Source organism: Seriola lalandi, unplaced genomic scaffold (genome assembly GCF_002814215.2).
Source record: "Seriola lalandi dorsalis isolate HSWRI2012SDOR001 ecotype SW California unplaced genomic scaffold, Sedor1 jcf7180002054887, whole genome shotgun sequence".
Taxonomy (NCBI): Eukaryota; Metazoa; Chordata; class Actinopteri; order Carangiformes; family Carangidae; genus Seriola; species Seriola lalandi.
In genome coordinates, this window is record NW_019525439.1 from 1,644,579 (window position 1) to 1,667,080 (window position 22,502).

At 39.7% G+C, this 22,502-nt stretch overlaps 1 protein-coding gene across 2 annotated transcripts in view; it reads right to left on the reverse strand.

Moving 5' to 3' along the window:
- Positions 1-2,412: 2,412 nt before the first annotated feature.
- The window catches only part of LOC111671881 (prolyl endopeptidase), a 28,254-nt gene continuing 8,164 nt past the window's right edge, over positions 2,413-22,502 (reverse strand). The window contains exons 1-15 of one of the 2 annotated variants that reach the window (XM_023429113.2): positions 15,260-15,483; positions 12,421-12,495; positions 12,196-12,329; positions 11,946-12,076; positions 11,628-11,837; positions 11,418-11,539; positions 11,207-11,312; positions 9,999-10,190; positions 6,901-7,098; positions 6,374-6,477; positions 5,908-6,044; positions 4,758-4,852; positions 4,492-4,623; positions 3,561-3,717; positions 2,413-3,066 (exon numbers count right to left, since the gene is read on the reverse strand). In XM_023429113.2, the coding sequence (XP_023284881.1) occupies positions 2,772-3,066; positions 3,561-3,717; positions 4,492-4,623; positions 4,758-4,852; positions 5,908-6,044; positions 6,374-6,477; positions 6,901-7,098; positions 9,999-10,190; positions 11,207-11,312; positions 11,418-11,539; positions 11,628-11,837; positions 11,946-12,076; positions 12,196-12,329; positions 12,421-12,495; positions 15,260-15,301 (2,130 nt within the window). In that variant the 5' untranslated portion in view covers positions 15,302-15,483 and the 3' untranslated portion in view covers positions 2,413-2,771. Of the gene's footprint in view, positions 3,067-3,560; positions 3,718-4,491; positions 4,624-4,757; positions 4,853-5,907; positions 6,045-6,373; positions 6,478-6,900; positions 7,099-9,998; positions 10,191-11,206; positions 11,313-11,417; positions 11,540-11,627; positions 11,838-11,945; positions 12,077-12,195; positions 12,330-12,420; positions 12,496-15,259; positions 15,484-22,502 lie in introns of those variants that run through there. The other variant, XM_087180067.1, reaches the window with a different exon arrangement.

The following is a 22,502-nucleotide window of genomic DNA, read 5'->3' on the forward strand; positions in this document are numbered from 1 at the left end:
GCTTCTCACGGTTGGAGCGTAAATCTTCAATCAGAGATGCCTGTTTATTCACTGTAAATGAGACTGGGACAGGGGGAGATGGGCAGGGATTCTTCCAAGAGATACAAGGAAATCCGTGTTTCAAAATGCAAAAATATAGATTGGAATACCTGAAAAATCCATCACTTTATCTAAATCAAGCCAACACTCAAAAGTATTGTACGGCCTTTGGATAATTTAGAGGAAATTAAAGTACGCTACATGTGTAGATGTATTAATAATGAAAATAATGGTTACTTGCAGCCCTAACTTGTAGGTTCCAGCTGCTGTCCGCCGTTTTATATCATCATATATCTGGTTTATCCCTATATCCCTATAAAATCAAATACAAAACTTTCGCAGTTGAAAAACAAAGAACAAAAACTTGTTTAAAAAAAGAGTCAGAAATATAAGGGGAAGAAATACCAGAGAGGTAGTGGAAGAGGCAAAAGGATACAAAGAGGCACATGGGAAAGCAGACGACACCTCTGTAAAGACATTAGTGATTCCCAGCTGTGTGTTGAGAGCCCTCTCTCCTTCTTGTCCTCCCTCTATCCCCCACTCCCTCTGCTCTGTGTGAAGATTAAAGTGAGCAGCATAAAGGGGAGAGCGGTCCACCTCTAAGCTAGTGTGAAGGGGAAACTTCCCCCAGCACAAAAGTTCTGCTCTGCGCTCTTTGCCAAAGCGTGCCGCAACTCAAATCGGCTTTTAGAAATTAATCCCCGCATTATGGAAAGAGTAAAGTAAACAAATGGAGGACAGGATGGGGACCTGTGAGTGTGAGACAACTGTGGGGGGGGGGTTTGTAGGTGAAAGCTTGTGTTTCTCCAGAGAGAAGGAGATGCGAAGGCCATGTGTGCCTCTACATGTGTGAACAGTAGGGAGGAAAAGGGAGCTCAAGAGGTGACATGCGGGGTGGAAGAAAGAAATGAAGCAGCACAAGTCTGTGCAATCCTCTGGGACACTCCTGGGTGAAGAGCGTCACAGCCTTTTTGCTGCATGATCTCAAAGCCCTTTCTCTGTCTCTCATATGTCCAGCTTATTACTGGCTTTGTCTTTCCATGGCTTCATTCAACCACTTTTTCCCCTGTGGCAAAGAGTCATTGTCTGCAAATCCTCCTCCTGCTGCCTCCTCTGCTTGCCGCTCTCCTTTTCCCATCCTATCTCTCCACTGAGAGGTACTTAGATAAGGCCCGGGGTTCAGTCTGACGAAATCAGAACTTCCCACTGAGCCGAGATTAAACTCTGAGTGACCGAATGGACAACTTCTCTCACTCTCCGTGGTTGGCTGGAAAAGAGTTTCCCTCTCTCTTTTTGACAGTTTAAACACTCGTCTGTCTGTCCGCCTCCCGAGACTCTCCATAAGTGCACTTTAAGTCTCTCCCAGCTTGTCTGCTTGTTGCCTCTCGCTGTCTCGCCATATATCTGCCGTCTATCATCGCTCTCCATCTCTCAACTTCTCTGTAGGCTCTAAAGATCTTTCCAAATCTCTCCTCTGTCTCCTTCCACTTTGAAACTTTACAGCTCCACACGTCCATTACTCTTATACAAGTCCTCGTTCTTGTCCTGTTTTATACACACATATCCTGCTCGTCTATCTACCAGTGATCTGACCCCCCCCTCCACCAATACCACCAGGCGGATCAACCAGCAGATAGATAATATAAAGGATTAAGCAGAGTGGCATCCTGCTGTTTGTGTTTTTTTTTTAAATCCTCAATCCCTCTCAATGATGCAGCCGAGCAGAATGACACTAAACTGACACCCAGCCTTTGACCTCGAGGTGTTAGCAGAGGGTTGAGCTTAAAGGGGAGTTTCTGCAGTCCCATACTGCCACTTGGTGGTGGATGTGAGAAGTTGATTAACTCAAATAATGCACAATATCTGAGGTATGTGTACTTCATTTAAAAACTGTTTTACATTTAACGATGCCTTATAACTCTGCTCCACTACTTTTCATGGGGTTTTTTCTGCTACTTTGCATAATAAGATTTATACAAAACATATGATCATCTTATGATGATGGATTGCTGTAGACTGAATGATACTGGTATATACAGTAGTTAGCTCCACCTGAATCAGCTGCCGCAATAAAATACTGCTTATGTTAGTGCACCAGTAATGTCAATCCAATGATATAATCTATACAATAATACATTTGAAAGGGGCAGTATTAAAGTTTGCTGAAATATTTCTGAACTTCTACATTTTAAAAAGCTGAAACCAGAGATTTTTTTAATCTTGAAAAATGACTTCAATGACAAAGATTAACTGCTTATTAAAATAGTTAGATTCATTTCTAAAGTCTTTATGCTGAACAGATCTAGTTAGATCGACTTTGGGAGGCACCATTTACATTTAGGACACTAAAGATTATAATACGATAGACAGAAATCATAGTGCAAATGAAGGTTTTATTGAAACTTTAAATTCAATTTCAAATTTACAATGGGTTTTTAAAAAATTTCATCTTTTAGTGCATTTTATTAGTTAAAGTAATCTACGGTTAAGAGCTGTTTCATAAGCAGCAATTTTCTGTATCTTTCTTTAACCGTTCACTGTAATTATTCCTCTCTCATTCACTTACGCTCTTGTCAACTCACTCTTCCCTTGTCCCAGATCTCTTACCCATCCTTTCCCTCTAATTGGTTCTCATTTCTACAGTTTAAATAAAAACAAAAAACAAGTTCAGAAAGTAATCATCATCCCTTTAAAAGCCTTTCTCACTGTGCATAGTGGTTACTTCCCTCCCCTCACTCCTTCCAGCTGAGGCCCAAGGTCTCAGCAATGAAAGAAAAGATGTGAGCATCCTCCAGGATGGCTTTGGCGGTGGGTTTCCCTGCACCGTGCCCACTACGGGTGTCCACCCTGACCATCAAGGGCTGGCGCTGCATGGGGCCGCTGCCCACGCCGTGCTGCAGTGCAGCGCAGTACTTGAGGGTGTGCAGAGGCACCACGCGATCGTCGTGATCTGCTGTCAGAAGTAGGACAGCAGGGTAGGGGTGGCCAGAGTAAGGTGGCCGAGGAAGATTATGAAGAGGAGAATACCTGAAGAGAGGGTGAGACACACCAGGTGGAGGGAAAAATGTGACAAAACACCAAAAATAGAGCCAAAGGTGAGTGAGTGACATACAAGTGAGGTGAACTTAAGGTGAACTGCAGCTCCGCACTGAAACCTGATGGACTACTTAATAAAATAATGCTCACTCACACCAACCTGTGCTATTTTACTGTTTTCAAACAGTTATTTACTAAACTATCATTTCCTCCAGTCAGCGCTCCTGAACATGCTTTATCTGTTATTGATTCACATACTATGTTATTTGATCTCCTAGACTTGTTGAATTGGTCACAATGCCAAAATGAGGACTATAACTGGTCCAACAACTGTACTGCATTTCCACCCGTCAGACAGGATGGGAGCGGCAGATCAGGATTTGAACGTAACTGTGATGTATTCTGATAGAAAAGTGTGTTTTAGTGATAGTGATTGTGATTGTGCTGTGTTGTGATTGTGTTGTGATTGTGCACGTGTTTCATACTTGATGAGCCACTGGAACTGCTCCGGCTCGTCAGAACAGCCGTAGTCGGTGGTCCAGGCGTGGCCGATGGTGAACTTGTGGAACTTCAGCATATCCATCACCCCCACCTCCGCCACAGCACAGCCATACAGGTCTGGACGCTGGTTCACGCAGGCCGCTGTGTATGTGTGTGTATTCATAATTTTTGTTACAGATTTAATTTGCTTATAGACGCACACACACATATACATCCTCTTTACTTCACATTGTAGGACACAATCACTCCTAAATGGCCACTTACACACCACAGAAGAAGACATTATTTGGGTTTGTGCGATGCCATATGGCAGTCGCTCTTTGGTAAATGATGTGACTAATCACTGTTTAATGTTCTGTTTAATTGCTTAATTAATTGAAGCTAAGCAGCTAACTGCTGTTAGAAGAATTTGACATTAGCAATTATAACAAAAATGCACTGTAAAGAATACAAAACATTGTGATCAATGCAGCTGGGACTTACAACACACCAGTAGTCTTAGCTTTGAGGTTGATGTGATTTTTTTTTTAGGGTGCAAAAACTTGGAGTGTGCTGTGCCTTTTAGTAGCCTCATGGGTTAAACTGTGGGAGCTGAGCTGTTAAATTGGGAAGAAGTCGAGGTAAAGCTCCATGACGAGATTTCAGCTATAAAAAATAAAGTGCAGGGCTCACCCACACTCTCAGCTCCAGAGTGTAACAATGCATAATAGCTATATACCTTTGAAACCCTTTCACTTTCTCTTGCTCTCTCTCCCCCTCTGGCTTTATCGCTTCATTTCCTACTAAATAAAAACATACATAATGCACAAACACACACACACACGCACACAAACAAACAAACACACACACACACACACACACACACACACACACACACACACACACACACACACACACAAATGATCACGTACTTACCCACTAGCAGCCCTCCGTTAGAGGCGCCATTGATAGCGATGCGGCTGGCTGTGGTGTACTCTTCCTGGATCAGATACTCTGCTGCATACTGGAAGTCATCAAAGCAATTCTGCTTGTTCGCCAAAGTTCCAGCTACAAACGCATGACACAGTGGAAGTTGAAAGTGTCAACCCAGAATTAAATAATAGAAAACTCTCTCCATTACCTCTATCGCTCTGACATGAGTAACTTAGATCTCCCTGGGTTTAGATGTCCTACGCTTGTACCTTTGTGCCAGGTGAGGCCATACTCTCCGCCCCCTCTGATGTTGGCCACTGCCAGAATCCCTCCCAGGTGTCTCACATACAGCAGGTTCGCAACACTGAAAGAGGCAAAACAGACAGAGGCAAGAAAATAAGTACAAACAGGTATAAACTGGAAAACACACTAGAAAAAAGAAAATGATGCTCTCACCATTTTCAAATTATGAAGAAATTATAGAAATGGATTTTTATGAATTGAAATGGTAAATGTAGCAGAAGTAGTGTTTCGTTGAAAGAATACTTTTGAAATCACATCACTGCGTTATGTTCACATTTTGATCACATAGGGTACACAAAGGTATACACAGCTCTTTTTCAGTGGGCATTGTGTACACACAATGCAGTGTTTCTCAAGCACCACTGATGCATTTATTTGCATCAACAGCCAATCATTAACTGAGAAATCAGACAGCAACTAGACCCTTGTGTTTTTATCCTTGTTTTGAAGTATCTGCAGACGGCTGCTTTGTTTACACCAGAAGCGAGAACAAGCCATCAGCTAACCCTCATGTGCTTTTCAATCAGAAATTTCTTATATAATCCTACTGGTGAGTGTTATTTTATACTGTAGGTGCATCTTTTGTGTTCAGTTTGTGAAGGTTCAGATAAAATAATGTTTTTTTTTTTTTTATTATAACAGCTCAGGGGCAGCTGTGGCTCAGGAGGTAGAGCGGGTCGTCCACTAATTAGAAGGTCGGTGTTTCAGTATCTTGACCAAGGTTTGATCCCCATCCTGGAGAAGCCGGGGAATCGAACCTTGGTCAAGATACTGAACCTCACGTTGCCCCTGATGGTTCTTCCATCAGTGTATGTGTGTGCATATGAGTGTGATGTACGAATGTGTGAGTGAATAGGTGAATGTGGCAGGTATTGTCAAGCGCTTTGAGTGGTCAGTAAGACTAGAAAAGTGCTCTATAAGTGCAAGTCCATTTACATTTTATAAAAAACTGGTACGGGCACCTGCATTGTTCACACTGTTCTGGAGTTCTAGGGGCAAGATGACTTACCACCACATCTCTGACAGTTTGTAACTGATTACTGGTCATCTGTGTCTGCTCAGAAAAGATGGTAGTTACAGTGGTTGAGAGATTCTGGATAGATCAGTTGTACTTACTTGTAGTACGGTTGTATGGAGTGTTCAAAGCCTCCATACCCATAAAGGAAAACAGGATGAGTTCCATCCTTCTTCAGGCCCTTGGTGTGAACTAAAAACATGGGGATCTTGGTTCCATCTTTACTGGGGTAAAATACCTGAGAATATATTAGAGATTACGTTTTACAAAACACCTCTTATTGGGGCTCTCAGATAATGTGTGAATGTTTATATCTGATCTCTATTTGTCTATGTTTCTAGTCTAAAATGAGCTGTTTGCACACACACCAGTCACCACTTCCTCAAACATAGTACATTCAGTTCTGGGAAATTGCCATCATTATATGAAAATGCAAAGAGTAGATGTGGTAACACGACATAAACACAAATAAACTGGAAAATAACACTAAAGAAAGAGTAATGGGGAAGTGTGAGCACAGAGACATGGTGTCTGCTCTACAGAAATAAGTAAAGGAGATAAAATGACCTGGGTGGTCTGGTAGTCCTCTTGCTTGATGCCTTTTACCTCCACCTCCCTGAACACTTTGGGCTCTGGGTTCGACACACTCAGATCACAGTGGTAAATTATACCTTTGCACCAAAGAACAAAGGCCACACAGGTTAGAGGCTACTGCAAGTTTAACTCGACAACAGGTACATTTTTATAACTGGCTGCTCACATTTAGTGAAAATTTTCAACATTCAGCATATTTTTTTCCCTGACATGTACTGTAAAATTTAAAGGCAGTATAAGCAGTGAAAGTTGTCATTACAATAGCAATGCAGCACTTTCAGAGAAAAAAAAGCTTTATCAAAAGATATAATCACTAGATTGATCAATAATAAAAGTATCATGAGATGCAACCCTAATTATCTTAATGTACTTTAAAGAGATTCTGCATCCATCGATGGTCATTGTTTTTGTTGTTCTTTTTTCATATGGGAATAACATTTTGCAGCATTAAATTACTAATATGATACAATTAAATATAATTTATCAAATGGCTGAGTTACCTGGTGTAGTGAAGGAGGTGAACTTGTAGAAGAATTCAGAGTGTTTCTTCTTGCAGCTCACACCGGCCACTGTGCCAACATCCAGTGGCAAGTCCCTGACCAGCCGGCCTGTGGACAACTCATACACCTGCAGGATGTCCTTCACGTCATGGACGTAGTTGACCAGCAGGTGGTGCTGGTTGAGACAGGAGACAAAGCCTGCAGAGGGATACAAAGAGGAAGTGGTAAAACAGTGAACATGACAGTATGTAGCTGTTTTTGTTGAAAACTGAGGGAGACTGTTTTTCGTTGTCTGTCTTCATTTATAGCACATAAAATATAGTATGAGCTACCAATTTATCTTGTTGAGTTATCTCATGAACTAGTAACTGCACATGACCTTATCGATTAGTTTGTTTAATTTAAATGTTACTGTACATATGCAGTAAAGAATTAATACAGATATAGACTGTGAATCCTCTTACTGGTGGCCTTTTCTCATCAACAGCCAGCAGAGGGCAGACTAATATACAGTCAGCTCGATACTGTATGCTGTAAATGTAGGACGTTTGATCAGTAGATGGCAGTGGTGCTAGAGAAGCTGTCTTCTCTTGGTTGTTGTGTTTATTAAACACAGCAACCAGCATTCAATATAAGGCATTTTTCTTTGAGTGTCCTCAGTGTCAAAACAAGGACATCACAGGGTAAACTGATGAATGTGTGACTTCATGCTTCACATCAATGATGTTATAGTGAACACTCTGATGCCCATAACCACCAACAAGAGGACTCAAACGGTTGTTTTGGTGTAAAGAAGTGATGTTGGGCATATCACTGAACTTATGTTGGAGCTGGGTCCAAGACAGTATCATTATAGAGGAGACAAGACAATCTTGTCAGCTTATAAAAAAGGGCTGGAGATGGTGCCATTCACTGGCCATGCAGCATCTGCAGAAATGATTTATATTCATTCATACAAAATACAGGAGCTCCATTCAAAAGCCCTGGAAGAGCATGATATTGTCAAATGTTAAGTGTCAACTCCCTACTGTGGATTTCATGCATATGTGGCACATAGGATAGTTATTTAATATTATTTATTAATTTAATTGCCCACTCATTAATGTGTGTTGTTTATATGTATATATGTTTTATATTTTTACAGACACCCCCTGTTAAAATTTTAAAAATTCGTATTCCAGGCACGAGACCACCTGTGAGGCGATATAAGCTGTGGGCGAGCTGCAATCTTCAGTTGGCAGTTAACGTTTTGAGACCAGCTCACCCACAGTGCCTTTGTTGTTTGTCCTCACAGGTGGGTAAATTAGGTGAAAAAGGGTCATACATGTTGTAAATATTGTGTGCTTTCTGTTTTGTGTATTGTTATGTGCTTTCGATAATTTTGCTTATATGTTAAATGTATAACTGTCGGTATTAGCTTAGCGTTTCTAGCGGAAGCGAGTGAGAGGTGAAGTTTGCCCTCCTCCGCTGGTAGATGTGTGTGTGAAAGTTACTGCTACAGTGTTTTGTGGTTTATATTTAGTATGTTTTGTCATTAGGTCCCAATAGTTTTGTTAATTTGTTATTTTATAACTGGGCAGTTAGTTAACGGTATATAACAGCTACAGCGCGAGCCGCAGCTGATTAACAGCACAGCGTAGTTTACCGTTGTTAGGCAACCAGAACGCTCAGACTGCGGAGCTGCAGAAATAGGAAGAGGGAGATTTTCTTATAGATACATTGTAAATATGATTGTTTTGTGATTTAATATATAAAGGGGAATAAGATAACTGTTTATACAGGGAAAGATTATAATTATAAATAGTAAAATTATATAGAATTAACATTGTAAATATCTGGTGAATAGTTTTATTGCATTTTTGAAATAGAGTAATTTTGATATTGTTATTTGTCCTCACAGGCCCTCTTTTTTTTTTTTTTTTAAGTATGTCACCCCAGGAGTACGCAACTTCATGGGCGTAACACACACAGTGAATGTTTGATTCCATGGCAACAACTGTATGTTGCTGTTATACCCAGATGAGACATGCAGGTACACATCTGGAGGTGCAAAACTTGTCTGAAAATGTTTTTAAACATTATTAATTAAAAAAAATATATACATAATATGAAATAACACAAGATCATTAACTTTAACTAATAATAATAAAAATAATATAAAAAAAGCAATATAAACATTAGCATAATCTTTCGGTAACACATTATTAATTTGCCCTATTTAGCATTTATGAGTACAATATACAGTAAACATTTAATTAATTGTTTATAACACACACCAATGTAGTTCCACGCAGCTATAAAAACATTTTCAAGTGCTTATTAAATTACAATATTTGTCAGCAATGATAATTTCTTCACTCCACTGAAGAGTGCTCACACGAGGAGTTTTAGTGTGGAGACAAATACATCAATAAATGCCTAAATCTGCATATTACTACATTATATTGCATTAGAAAGCATTTATTAAATATTTATATCTTTATTGTAAATGCTCAATAGGGGGGACTTCAAATAAAGCTTTGTCCATTTATTCAAACGATTTTCCTTAATATATATATATATATTATATATTGTACTGACGTGTTTGTGTGTGTCTATATTTCCTACGGGAACCGTGAATATTCACTTCTGTATGTTTCATTGATCTTCAGGGACAGTTACCATCACTTGAATGACTCATAGCAAAAAAAAAAAAGAACAAAGTGCTTATGGACCAAATTTCACTTTTTGAGCAGAGTTCCCCCTGACGAAGGTCTTCAACCACAGAAAGAGAACTTCCAGTTGCGGTGGCTGAAATGTCATTGGGACAGAATTCAATGAAACAACGTTTTGCAAGATTTCGAGGGCATGATAGTGGAACTATGATTCCATGTATGAGCCTTTTACGCATTTCTAAAGCTTGGTGGAGTTTTCACACACTCCAGCACAAGCCCGCAGCTGTCATGCCAACAAAGGTCTGTTTTACAAACCAACCACATAACTGCTCTTTTAACTCTCAGACATATTTACATTTCCTCTGTAGTGAACTGGTACTGTATAGGTTGACCACATAGCCGACTTCTACCTTATATTCTAATGAAATTTCCATTTAGTCTCACCTAGAACATCCTTGTTGTGCTGTGGTAAGAGGGTCATCCAGTGCTGCCTGTCTGGTTTCTGGATGTCTATGTTGATGAGACAGTATCGAGGAGCATCCAAATTGGAGCGGAAGGTGAATACAGTTCCCTCGTTGGTGACGTAGGAGTACTGGGCCTCAAAGTTGTCCACAAGTTTTACCCATGGTAGCAGCCCTGGAGGAGCAGAGGGAATAAAATATGATATATATATATATATATATATATATAAAATACAAAACATTTTCTTCTCTATAACACTGACCACTGGGAATTCCAATTCTTTATGACATTTCACTCTGTGACATTGTATTTAATAACCAATTTCACAACACTCTTGCACTGAAAGTTTCAAAATTCCTGTTTGTGAGAGAGATATTTTTCACACCAGAAAACAAACCAAAATGAATTTTGAAATCTCCACATCTTGTGAAGTAACCGTTGAGTCACTGCCAGTGGTTTCAACTCCTCGTCTGCTGATACAGCACAGTCACTGTGTATTACGCAGAGATAAAATCTATTGCCGTTTGAAAATCCATTAATGGTTTTCAATGAAACCATTTTTGAGAAAGAAATCAAATACATTTGTACTATTCTACGACTATGTACTACTAAAAGTAGATACAAAGAAGGAAAACAATATCAAAGTTACAGGTCATGTTTTCATGCTGCAGCTCCTGTGCCACTAATAATTGCTATTAAAACAGTCAGAATTCACTAAGTTGATAACGGATTTCAAGGAACATTCATTTCAAGCTTTTCAAACAACAGGACTCGCTGTATTTCTTTGACATACACTATTTTGAACGGAATATTTGTTGAACAAAACAAGATGTGAAGACATCAACTTGCATCTGGGAAGTGGGACGGGGTGTGATTTATCCAAAAAAAATGGCCAGTTTAGTCAATACAAAAAATCATTCCATCATTTGCAGAAGAAAATCCTTCAAAATGAAGAGAAATTTATGTCAAGGAGGTATGTATTTTTCTAATCCCTCTGGGCTCCCATGTTTGTGGATTTACACTTTGAAAATCTAATATAATTATAGTTTTTCTAGTTACATCAGCTTAACATCATTTTACCAGGGCACGTGATCCTACTTCCTAAAAAACCACAAGAACTGTTTCTAGCTGTGTTTATGGAGTGCTTAGATCACAGTACATGTATGGTGGACACAAGAACACAGACAGACCTGTGATGCCACTGGGGAGCTGCTGCAGGTCACAGTACCACAGCTGGTTGACCGGCTCACAACCTTCAGTGATGGACAGAATGGCATATCGACCATCGTCTGATATCTGGGAAGAGGAGGGAATCAAAATGGGTCGGAAAGTTAAGCTCTGACGAAGCTTTAAATGATCTTGATCATAATATTAAGTGATTTGAGATCATTAAAGACTTACAGTTACTGAGCTGTGCCACTTTGGATGGTCGGGGAACTCAGCAACCAGAATGTCTTCTGACTGCTTGGTGCCGATGACGTGGTAGTAGAGCTTCTGATTGATGTTGCAGGTGGTTTCAGTGCCTTAAGTGAAATACAGAAGGGTTAAATCTTGAATATATTTGTATTAGTCTTTGTGTGGTGAATGGTTGCATTTGTGTCTCTTCCTAACCATCTGTTTTGCCCTCCTGGCGTGGGTAGCAGTTGTAAAAGACGCCCTTTGCATCATGAGTCCAGGCCAGACAGCTGAACTTAACCCTCTCCAGTACATCAGGCAGTGGGCTGAGGTCATCAGCCTTCATGAAATGCACTGTCACCCAGTCTGAGCCACTGCTGCTCAGACCATATGCAAAATATTCACACTCCTCCGACAGACGGCCCACTGGATGGAGAGAAAGGACAAAAGAAAGAGGGAAGTCATCAGCAGTGTAAATCTCTTTCTATTCACCTGTGTGTATGTGTGTTTCTGCACAATACAAGCGTGACTCACTCTTCAGTGCCACAGTGCCATCTTCAGAGAGTTTGTTCGGGTCAAAGAAGATGGTGGCAGGTGCATCCAGAGAGTCCTGCACATACAGCACATCCTGGTTCTGGAGGCCTTTGTTGTGAAAGTAGAAATACCTGAAAAATAAAACAGGAAATAAAGTCAATTTCAGACCTGACCTTTAGGTAAATCCTACTCATAAGTGTAGTTGTTTTTAAATCTGTGCAGTGCCCATCCTTTAAATTTTAACTAGTACCTCTTCCCTCTTTTGTAAGGGCAGCTGTATTTAGGATAGTCATAGAGGTCAGTGAGGCGCTGGTGGAACTGAGCCCGGACAGCACATTTCTCCAGGTACGGCATAGTCACTTTGTTCTGCTCTTCAACAAAGGCCTGAAATAAAAAGGGAGAGTGAGGAGGGATGAAATTAGGAGTGCTTTCGTCAAGAGGCAGCTTCAGCGTTCTGCAGGAGATGATCGCATACCATCGTTTCTGCACTGTCAGGGTCCTCCAGCCATGCATAGGGATCACTGATCTTCGTTCCATGGTAGTCATCCACCTGTTGATAAGACGTCCAAGTTAAACAGGAATAGGACTTTGATCGTTGGCTGTTCTAGACAGATTCTTGATGGATTTTCTTTTTCAATAGCGTGTTTGTAGCTTTCCTGCAGAAACCGTTTCTGATCAGCTGCATTTTATCTGTCAACTGTGGCATAAATATCTGGCTCGTCACTTTGTCCTTTGTCAGTGCTGGCTTGGTGTTTTGCTTTTGAAACACCAACTGTTATGCATCAGTTGATATTGACATGCTAAACAAACGTTAGTCTTTTTTCTTTCTAAGTGCAGGCAGCTGCCCAACTGACTTGCAGTGAAAGAGGCAGATTCCTGTGCGGATGAATGAGAAAATTTGAATGATTTTGCCAAGAGCTGTAGCCAGTTTCCTGAGAATCAGCTCATCAGTATTCCTGAGAATTAATATCAGCTTGGCACCAATTAAAGAAACTACAATCAATGTGAAAAGCAGGCATGCACAAGTTTTGTTAAGCAAGTTGAGACTAGACCTTTTGTTTTTTAATCGATATGGGCATGTCACTTTATTTCATCGGACCTGCAGCTTTCAACATCACTATCAAGGCAGGACCCATCTGATATTGGATGGGTACACAATATTGCTAAATAGCCCAGTTGATGATTTGAAGTGCAGATAAAGAGAAGATGGATCTTTGCATCTCAAACCCTGAGAAGATGGCAGCCCTGTAGTGGGAAAAATTTCTGCAGAGAATGTTTCACACTCCTACGTGTTCGTTCCCAAGAAATTAGGGAGCATTTGCCCAACCAAAAACCTACATGTTCTCAAATGTCATACCGCATAACAACTATCATACACTCCACACTGGTATAGTGTTTAGAGAAAAATATGTCTTACCCAGATAAAGAGCTGATTGATTGTCACATCACAATGGTAAGTGAAGATTCACACATTTCTGACAGCACCGCACACCTCAGGGCCTTCCAACGCACTACAGCATGCCGCAGCTAAGTCAGCAGACACTGTATATGTGAGTTTGTGAGTTGATTGTTTCTCCTTTCAGTGCCCACTCAGATATTATGTTGCAGGGTTTGACACATGAGACACATGGTTTGGATCATGTTTGTTATTCTACTCATGTATTCATTCATACCTCATCGTGGGAGGGGACATGATGAGCTGATCTTTTCTAAGGTTACAGAATTTCTAAATGTAACATGTAGCATTTTTTCTTCTTCCGTGAACATTTTAAAAGTAAATGAAGCTTTATTTTTTCCATCTAATGCTTAACAAATTAGTATGTAACTGTGTGTGTAAATACTTTCCGAGTTAATTCTTTCATTGCGTCAGATGAGACGTGACACATGCACTACCCTGTTTGGGACTTGTGAAAGTCATTGTTTGTGGGGTCTTACTTCACCTGTTCCGCTTTGCCAGTGCAAATGTCCTCTTTTAGACGTTTTCTCATGTTTTGAGACATTTCCCTTTGTTGTATTACATAACTGCAACTGAGACACCAGCAATTCAGGCAATGCCTATTTGGCTCTGCTGTATTCTGAGAGCTCAATCGTTAAAATAATGATACAGGTGTGTCAGTTACAAGCATAACACAATTGTGTACTATGGCAAAATAAAACATAGACCCATGGCCATAGCTATAACCAAGACACTGAGGCCATGTCCTCTATATTTTTTCTGGGAATTTGCACCATTTAATCACCTTAAGAGGAGTTTAGATTTTAAATCTATAATAACTCTGACCTGACATGGAGTGGAGTTCAAGGGCTCATTCTGATGCATTTACAGTTTTAGGCAAAGAAGATTAAAAATCATTAATTTGTTAAATTAGAGTGGAAATTACTAGTCAATCGATAAGTTGATTGACAAAATTGACTGGCAGCTATTATATTTGTTATTTACGTGTCATTTTTAAGCAAAATGCCTAATACACTGTGGCTTCTTGTCAAATGTGAATATTTTATGCTTTTCTTAGTTGTCTATAATAGTAAACTGAATATCTTTGGGGTGAGGACAATTAATATGACAAAACAAGCAATTAAATGAGTTTGGGCTTTGCAAAATTGTGATGGACATTTCTGCACTATTGTCAGGCATTTTATGGAAACGATTGATAAAATAATTGGCAGATTAACCAAAAATAAAATCATCCTTAGCAGCTCATTTCATCTCTATAAAAAACAGACGCGTTTCTCTACTAGAATTAAATCACTGGGCGTGTGCTGAAGGAAACACGTTTTATACCATGATGCATCAGGCAGGAAATTAGCATAAAACATAAATTATTAGCTGAAATGATAAATACATTTTTTGTGCCTAATCTATAATTTCTTTAGTGGGTGTGGATATTATCAAAATCAAAGATAAGGCCCTACGCACACCACACCTGAACAGGGTAGTCATAAAGGATCATAAAACAATGCTAACTGTCAACCAAACTAGTCAGCGTGAAGTAGCTGCTGATTCACGGTGACGTCGTTTCGTGGGGTGTTGGTTTTACTTCACCTGGACTGCACGACAAATGCGTGGAAACGCAACACGTGCTCAAATAGCCACTTCTTCGTGTGTGTTACACTACTTCAACGACTTCCTTTCAGTTGGCCTTATAAGTTTGGTTTTTGTTCCGTCATTCTATCGCCATTCGCTTCTGTAACCATACACCCACATAAGTCGCCTTTCTCTTCCTGGTCTCGCTTTTTCTGCTTGTGAATTTCACCGACAAAAAAGGGAGATAAGAAAAAAAAAAAAAGCTCACAGCAGGACTTTTGACACTGACCTTACTCTCATCTCTTCGAGCAGCCGGGTACTTAAACGCCATTGTGGGGGTTCCTATAGTGCTCCTCTGTTTAGCCTTTCTCTTACTAATTTCTTTTTTCTTTTTTCTTTTTTTTTATCGTTGTGAGTGCAGCGCCTCCAGTGAATCAATGGGACCTCGAAGTGAAAGTGAAATCATTCCCCTCCCCACACACACACTAACAAGTCTGCACGAACCGCCTGGGTTGGTTCTGCAAACAGGAAATGATGTGGCATTCAGGGCACGGCCGTAGTACGTGCTTCTGCGCATTTGTGAAATTAAAACGACACTTTTTACACAATTTAAAATCTCCCCCACCAAAACATTTCATGTGACAAAATAGTACGTGCCTGCAGGCGCAAGTGTCTTAATGGGAATTTGTAGATAAAATGTGACATTGTGGTGAGGGACTCAAAGCCTTGAACTTGTTATTAAAGGGGCAAAATAAAGAGGACGTGTTTGCAGGGAGACTGAAGAGCAGATGAAGCAAAGAGAAGTTGCGCATTGATACTGAGAACTGCAGGCTTGTGGAGACGGCATACGCACTGAAAGACTGTAATGATAATGATAAAAAGCAGTGCTGCTTTTGATTAGATATGATCATCCCCAACAGCTGCATGGTGTCACAGGCCTTTCAAAACCTGCAAACTGAAACTAACCATTACTGTCATTACTGGTTTTAATCTTTTCATTATTATTTATGATTAATACGTAAATAATTTAGTCAATAAAATTACTAAATGAATCACATTAGTCCAAAAGATACTTAATTAAAAACAATGTAAAACAGAAAAGTAGTACATTTTGACAAAGGTAAAGCTATAGTATTTTTACAATTGACCTCAATGATTTATTGATTATCCAAATTGTTGATCATTTTCAGTCAATTGACCAATCAGTTCTAAAGCTTTCACATAAGGCATTTCTTTATCATTCCTTTAGAGTGAACAGAGTGGTAGTATTTTTTTTCCATTTAGAAGTGATTAAAAATAGTAAGATGACAATCCCATTATTCATTGTTCTATCTTCTCCACTTTTCTTTTTTCTTGGTGGGAAGTTGCATTTCTTACGGTAAATGAACCATTAATAGTTCAGTCATCTGACAAGAAAATTAAAGGCCTGCAAGTGTCAACAGCAACACCTGCATTATGTAATTGGTAGTCACACTATGACACAAACAAAACTGAAACCACAAGCATATGATGCACCTGAGTTGTGAAACAAATACAATTTTCAGCCCCAAACCAGAGAAACAAGATAATGACAATTTAATTGAAAATAAAAACAAGTTCTACAGATATGAGTCTTTCACTTTCCGACACCTCAACGTCACAACTATAAATAGTTCCTTATCTCTTTGAAAGGTTTGGTTTTGACATATTTTTGCCTCACTTTTTCCCTAAGAGACACAGTGTTGTTTTAGTCAGTCAAGACGTTCATAATTAGCTCCATTAACCTCCGTCATTTCATCACTTCTATTTGTTGTGTTAGGAATTTACTTGTAACAGATTTAAAACTGTTGAGACATCGTAACTCCTGGATTAATGACCCCCACCTCACCCCCCACCCCCAAAATGGAAGGACTGGAGCTGAGACAGAGAGAAGGAAGAAAAACAGAGTTTCAGACGTGTAATCTGTCTAATCCACAAAGCTGTGAAAACGACTGGGGAGGAAAGGAGGGAGGAGAGGAGGGGAAAGATGGAGGGCAGGGAGTTAGAAAGAGGGCTAATTTCAAACTAATTTAGTTAAGGTGATTAAGTGAGACTGGCTTGATGAGAAAATAAGCTGTTAGAAGGCCTCTGACCTTGTTTCAGTGTATTTACCTCTGTCACATTGTATGTGTATATAATGATTTCACAGAAACCAGATACGATAAAAAGACAAAAACAAAGCGGATAGGTTGTCTATTATAAATTCTATATCTATTAAAAAATAAGAAAATACAAGCAATTATTATATTGTGTCACTATTAACAAAAAGGAAAGCCGAATTGCGTCACTATTCATCATAAAAACACAAGATGATTCACAACACACTCACTATCTGATGGTTAAAATGCTGACAGTAAAATACAATTTTAGTATAGCCACACCTAATTCATGTTATCATAAATTATGATTAAATCTTATGATTAAATTTCTCAATGATATTCTGGGTTTACATGTATATCTGTGTGTATGTTGTCTGTTTTCTGTGCTACATCTAAAAATTCTGAATATTAATACATTTCATATTATCTGACGTTGTGGTGAAGCAGCCCACTCTGAATTGCAGAAGGGATAATTATAAAAAGGCAACATTCGGTGCTAAAGTAGCCAATTTAGCCCAAGCTTTGGCGATTACCTAACAACTGTATGGCAACAAGTGCTTTAATTGGCAGTAAAGTCTACAGAGGGATCCCTAATCTAGGGGGCCGTTGGGGATGAAAGTGGACCAGGCCAAGCCAAAGGCAGATGGGCTGTTACAGCAGATATTTGGGGCCCCAGACAGCCTGAGCCATCGCTGAGCCGTGCAGCAGTCCGACTGCGCTGGCTAGGCCCCTATACGGAGGCCGGCTTCAGCCTGGTCTGCATGGCGTGCTGTGCAGATGGGCCCTAATTGGCTGGAGAGACCCAGGTAGTTTGCCAATCTGCGAAGACAGAGAGATTAGATTAGCCATGTCAGATTACAGCAGAGCAGAGTCAGACAGTGTCGTCTGACTGCCATGAAAAGCTCCAGACTCACCCACTGAGAGAGAGAGAGAGAGAGAGCGAGAGAGAGAGAGGGACAGAGGAGAGGAGGAGGGAGGGGCTGAGCTGTTGATGTTGTGAGGAGGAAAACAGACGGGGTGATGAAAAGTGTGTTAATGAAGGTGTGTAAATTAAAGGGAAGCAATGGGAGAAGACCTAACTTTTTAAGAAAAAAATGATTATGAATAACAATAATAATAATAAGAAGAAGAAGAAGAAAATGTGCCTGGAAGTGAAAAGAAAATATATAATGGGTAGAAGAAATTCAATAGGCCTGTAGGCTTGTATGTATGTAAACATAAACATATAAAAACATACACACACAAGTGAACAACATTACTCACTCCTATAGCCCTGCTCCTCAACAGATGGTGCAGAGCGCAGCCACTGAAACAGATAATCCGTTATTGTTCTGAATATTTTGATTATTGTCCTGGTTGTCATTTCAAAATCATACACAAATCACCTCCTAACCTTAGCTTGATCCTGGGCTTACCGCTGCTCCGAAGCTAATATCGTTGGCTCAGCACCCAAAGCCGTATTGTAATATAACTGAGAGTGCTATTCCATAAGCTTCTCATTTTAGAAATTGATGATGTAGAGATTTGTTCTCTGTATGGAGAGAGCACAAAGAGAGGCTAGGGGGGCGGGGGAGATTTGAAGAAGGTGTTTACAATTGCTGGCTTGTGTTGCTGCCTTCAAGTTGGATTTAATCCATAGACGCACAAAATGTTGTTTTTTGTTCATGATTCCACTGCGAAATATGTCCTTCATTCCAAGTGGCACCGCTGTTTGGCACCATATTTGTAAAATTTTTGGTTTTGTTTATTTATGAATTTCACTTTTATAATTTTTTTTTTTTTTTCATTTCTCAGACCTCATTTTTTTCACCTAGAAAACAATTATTTTCATATGTCTTCTAAAACCGACATACCCCAACCTCTTTTTATTTCAATTAAACCCATAAGCAGTGCAGCCCGACCTTAAATTAGTGATAATCGATGAAGACCATGGTGGTAGTTGAGGCCTGATGCCAAGTATTGATCTGTGGTTAATGTTTTTGTTCTGCGGTACGCATGATGCCCCAGGGACAATAAAAGACCAGTGAGATTAAGACAATTAGGGGGTTGATTGTTATCCAAAAGACGAGAAGAAGAAGAAGATTAAATGAGGAGATTTAGGTCAAAGTGGTGATGTCCAGAGGAGGGAAGGAGGAGGGGCAGGGAAAAAGGAGGAGGGCAAAGAAAAGGTGGGAGGAGGAGGAGGAGGAAGGATTTGGGTCAGAGAAACTGATCGCTGGTAGTGTGAGAGGTTGCCCTGGCCTAGAGAAGAGAGTGATAGAAGGAGGGAGGAAGAGAGGGCCTGATTCCAGGCATGACTACATTGGATTAACCTGGAGAGCAAGGTGGGGTGTCACCTAGTGTACTTCACCTGATTTCCACATTGGGCACACCTGTCTGGGGATTTTCCTTATCTGTCTAGACTTCTGAATCAGCATCGCTGCTGTGAGGTTTTTCTTTTCTGCCTTCTCTCTCTGTCTCACTCTCATCCTGTTGCCCCTGATGCCCCTCCCTCCTCCTTATGTGGCCAGCCTAATTAGCAGACATTTTTATTGATCCGCTGGATTTGGTGCTGAAATCCCCTTCTCTGTCTGCCAGACAGATCTTGGACTAAAGTCTTTCTCTTTAGCTGTTGGTCTGTGAGATTGGGGAGGGGGCGGCAGCACTTGGGCCCACCTGTTGACCACAAGCCAAAAGCGTGCACGACTTTGCTACACCCATACATCACCCATTTCTTGTTCCTGTTCTCCGCATCACAACATCTTTAAGTCTTAAGGACCTCATGTGATCTGGACCTGCTAGTTATTAATTGCCTGTGTTGGGGGGGGGGGGGGACTAGATTTAGCAATAATTAGGGTTTAGGCTTGTGGACTCTCATTAGTTCAGGAAGTAGGGGATTGAGATAAACACACCCTGATAATTAAGTGGTAGGGAAAGATTATAAACTACCAATTAGCTGCCACACCGTAGCTAATAAACTTACATCTGCTGGCACTTGTTGTGTTTGTAAGCTGTTGTTCCTGTTGTTCACAGTGTTATGCAATATGGGATCATTGCATGACATCTCTGGTAAAGTACTTCAGTATAATTTTAAGGTACTTCTACTTTACTTCCCTCTCATTTCCAATTCATGCTACTTTATTCTTCTGCTCCACCAGAGCCAGAGGGAAAATATAGTACTTCACTCAACTGCATTTATTTGATAAGTGTTAGATTAGGATTTTACATGTTTTACATAAAACGGGACTACTTTACTGTAAGTACCTTACTTTTCTGTAAGTAATTCAAACTAACTTCACCTCCATCTGCGACAACAGTAAAATGATGCATCAGTGTTAACAATCTCACAGTTTCATACTGATATATAACTTTTGATACTTTAAGCACATACTTTAACTTCTAAATACTGCTGTATGGCACAGTCGTCTTACTGTTCAGCTTAAAGCTCAAGGTTTCATATTGAAACTGTATATACTGAAAGAAAGCTATGTCATGCCAGAAACTTTATTTGGTACATCAGATCAATTTTGTTTATGAATGCCGGGTTTTTCCCTTTAACAGAAGACTCAAAGTCCCACTGGTTTAAAAGGTTCTTAAATCTGATGAATCAGGTAACAGGATTTCATTACATGTTACTGTAATGTGGCCTGTGCCTGTGTGCACCTGCATGTCCAGCACTGTATATCGGCAACTGCAGGAAATGCACTGCATCTACTTATTTGCAGAACTGTGTATATGGCAAAAGATTGCAATCTTATGTAATCCAAATAATTGTATGAGTTATAAAAAAAATCAGTACACCCCAGTCACATAAAGCACAATGGAATTAGAAAATGAATTTTTTAACAGAGAAATAACTGTTGCAAATACTATGCAAATATCCCCAGCTGGTGCTGTGCTGCACCATCCATGCGTTCCCCTTTTGTCACGACTAAGCGATGCACTCTGAGTGTGAACATTCACATGCATAACTGAGAGAATCACAGCATCAGCTCAAAGATACATCTCACATGTAGCCTCAGATTGAGCCATTTTTAACGACTAATATCTCTCTGAGTTTGTACAAAAGGTGAGCGCTAAAAGGCTTTTCATGTGTTTTTGTTTGTTTTTTTTTTTAAAAGAAGAAGAGCCTGTGCAAATGAGCAGGCACCACAGAAAAAGAGTTGCTGGTAATAGCAAGATCCGTGTCAATTCTCAGAAAAGATAAGATGCAAATATTTGTGGTAATGACGCTGACTGAACTGGACAAGTATATGATCAGTGTTCTTTTATTAACATTAGCATGAGCAAGATGCTAGTTTTTATCATCGTGTCATTAGGTTCATGAAAAGACACAAGAAAACAAAGTTTACAGTACAGAATGCAAAGCTAAGTTAAAGACAAAATATATTATACACTGTTGCTCATAAAGTTGGAATAGAATATATTTTTTACCTCTTTCCATGAAATGATTGTGACAATGTGGTTTATTCTTGACAGATAAAGTGTACAACTTTATTAGTCAATCTCTTCCAAAGTGATTACTGTTGCATTTAAATAGGAATAAACAGAGGATTGTGGCTGAAAACAAAATTATTCCAATTTTATGGGCAACAGTGTATATGTTTTATAATGTGGGAGATTAATACAAACAATTTAATAACACCTATTCAAAATACCATGCATATACTCTGCTCTCAGATTAAATTAGACCTGTGAGCTCCATGCATCAGTTCTCATATGGTTCAAAGTCACTGTATATGTGGTAAACAGAGTGATGATGATAATGCAGATAAGGATGTTGTTTGTTGAGACCTCTGGCTCCTTCCTCCTTCCTCTTCTGTGATGGCATGCGACCCAAAAGGTGTGAAAATGACAGAGGTTATTTTGGTCTGTCATAGTCACTCTCTGAGAAACTATGGCTTCTGCTACAGATGCTGGTGAGAAAGTGTCAGCTCTCACTTAGTGTTAACCTTGTAAGATAGACAGACCAGCAAGAGGCTGAAAAGTGTCAGATTTGTTTAATAAAAAAAAAAGTAATCTAAAGTCACTACGTTTATCTTGTACGGAGGCTAAGTCAAGTATGTCATACACATTTACGGTAAATGTATTGTAGTTATAGTTTTGCTATAGCTTTGAATCATTGATGAACTGCTTTGCAAAAAAGCAGAAAGACACAGACACAACTGATGTATGTTCTGAACAAATCCAGGGCAGACAACAACTCATTTTGCAGCAGAGTGTGTTTGCAAGAGGATGATGTAATGGCTATCAGCTAATAATAGTCATGCTGAAAATACATTTTACTCTTGTACCTTTATCATTATGCTACAGTGTCAGTATTGTGGTAAGTTTGTTAATTAAAGTCTGTCAGTCATTTCAAGGCCACAAATATGTTTTTTTTTTATTCTGAGAAGTGCCGTGCACACTGGTGTCCTTGTGTTTATTTGCCCTGGC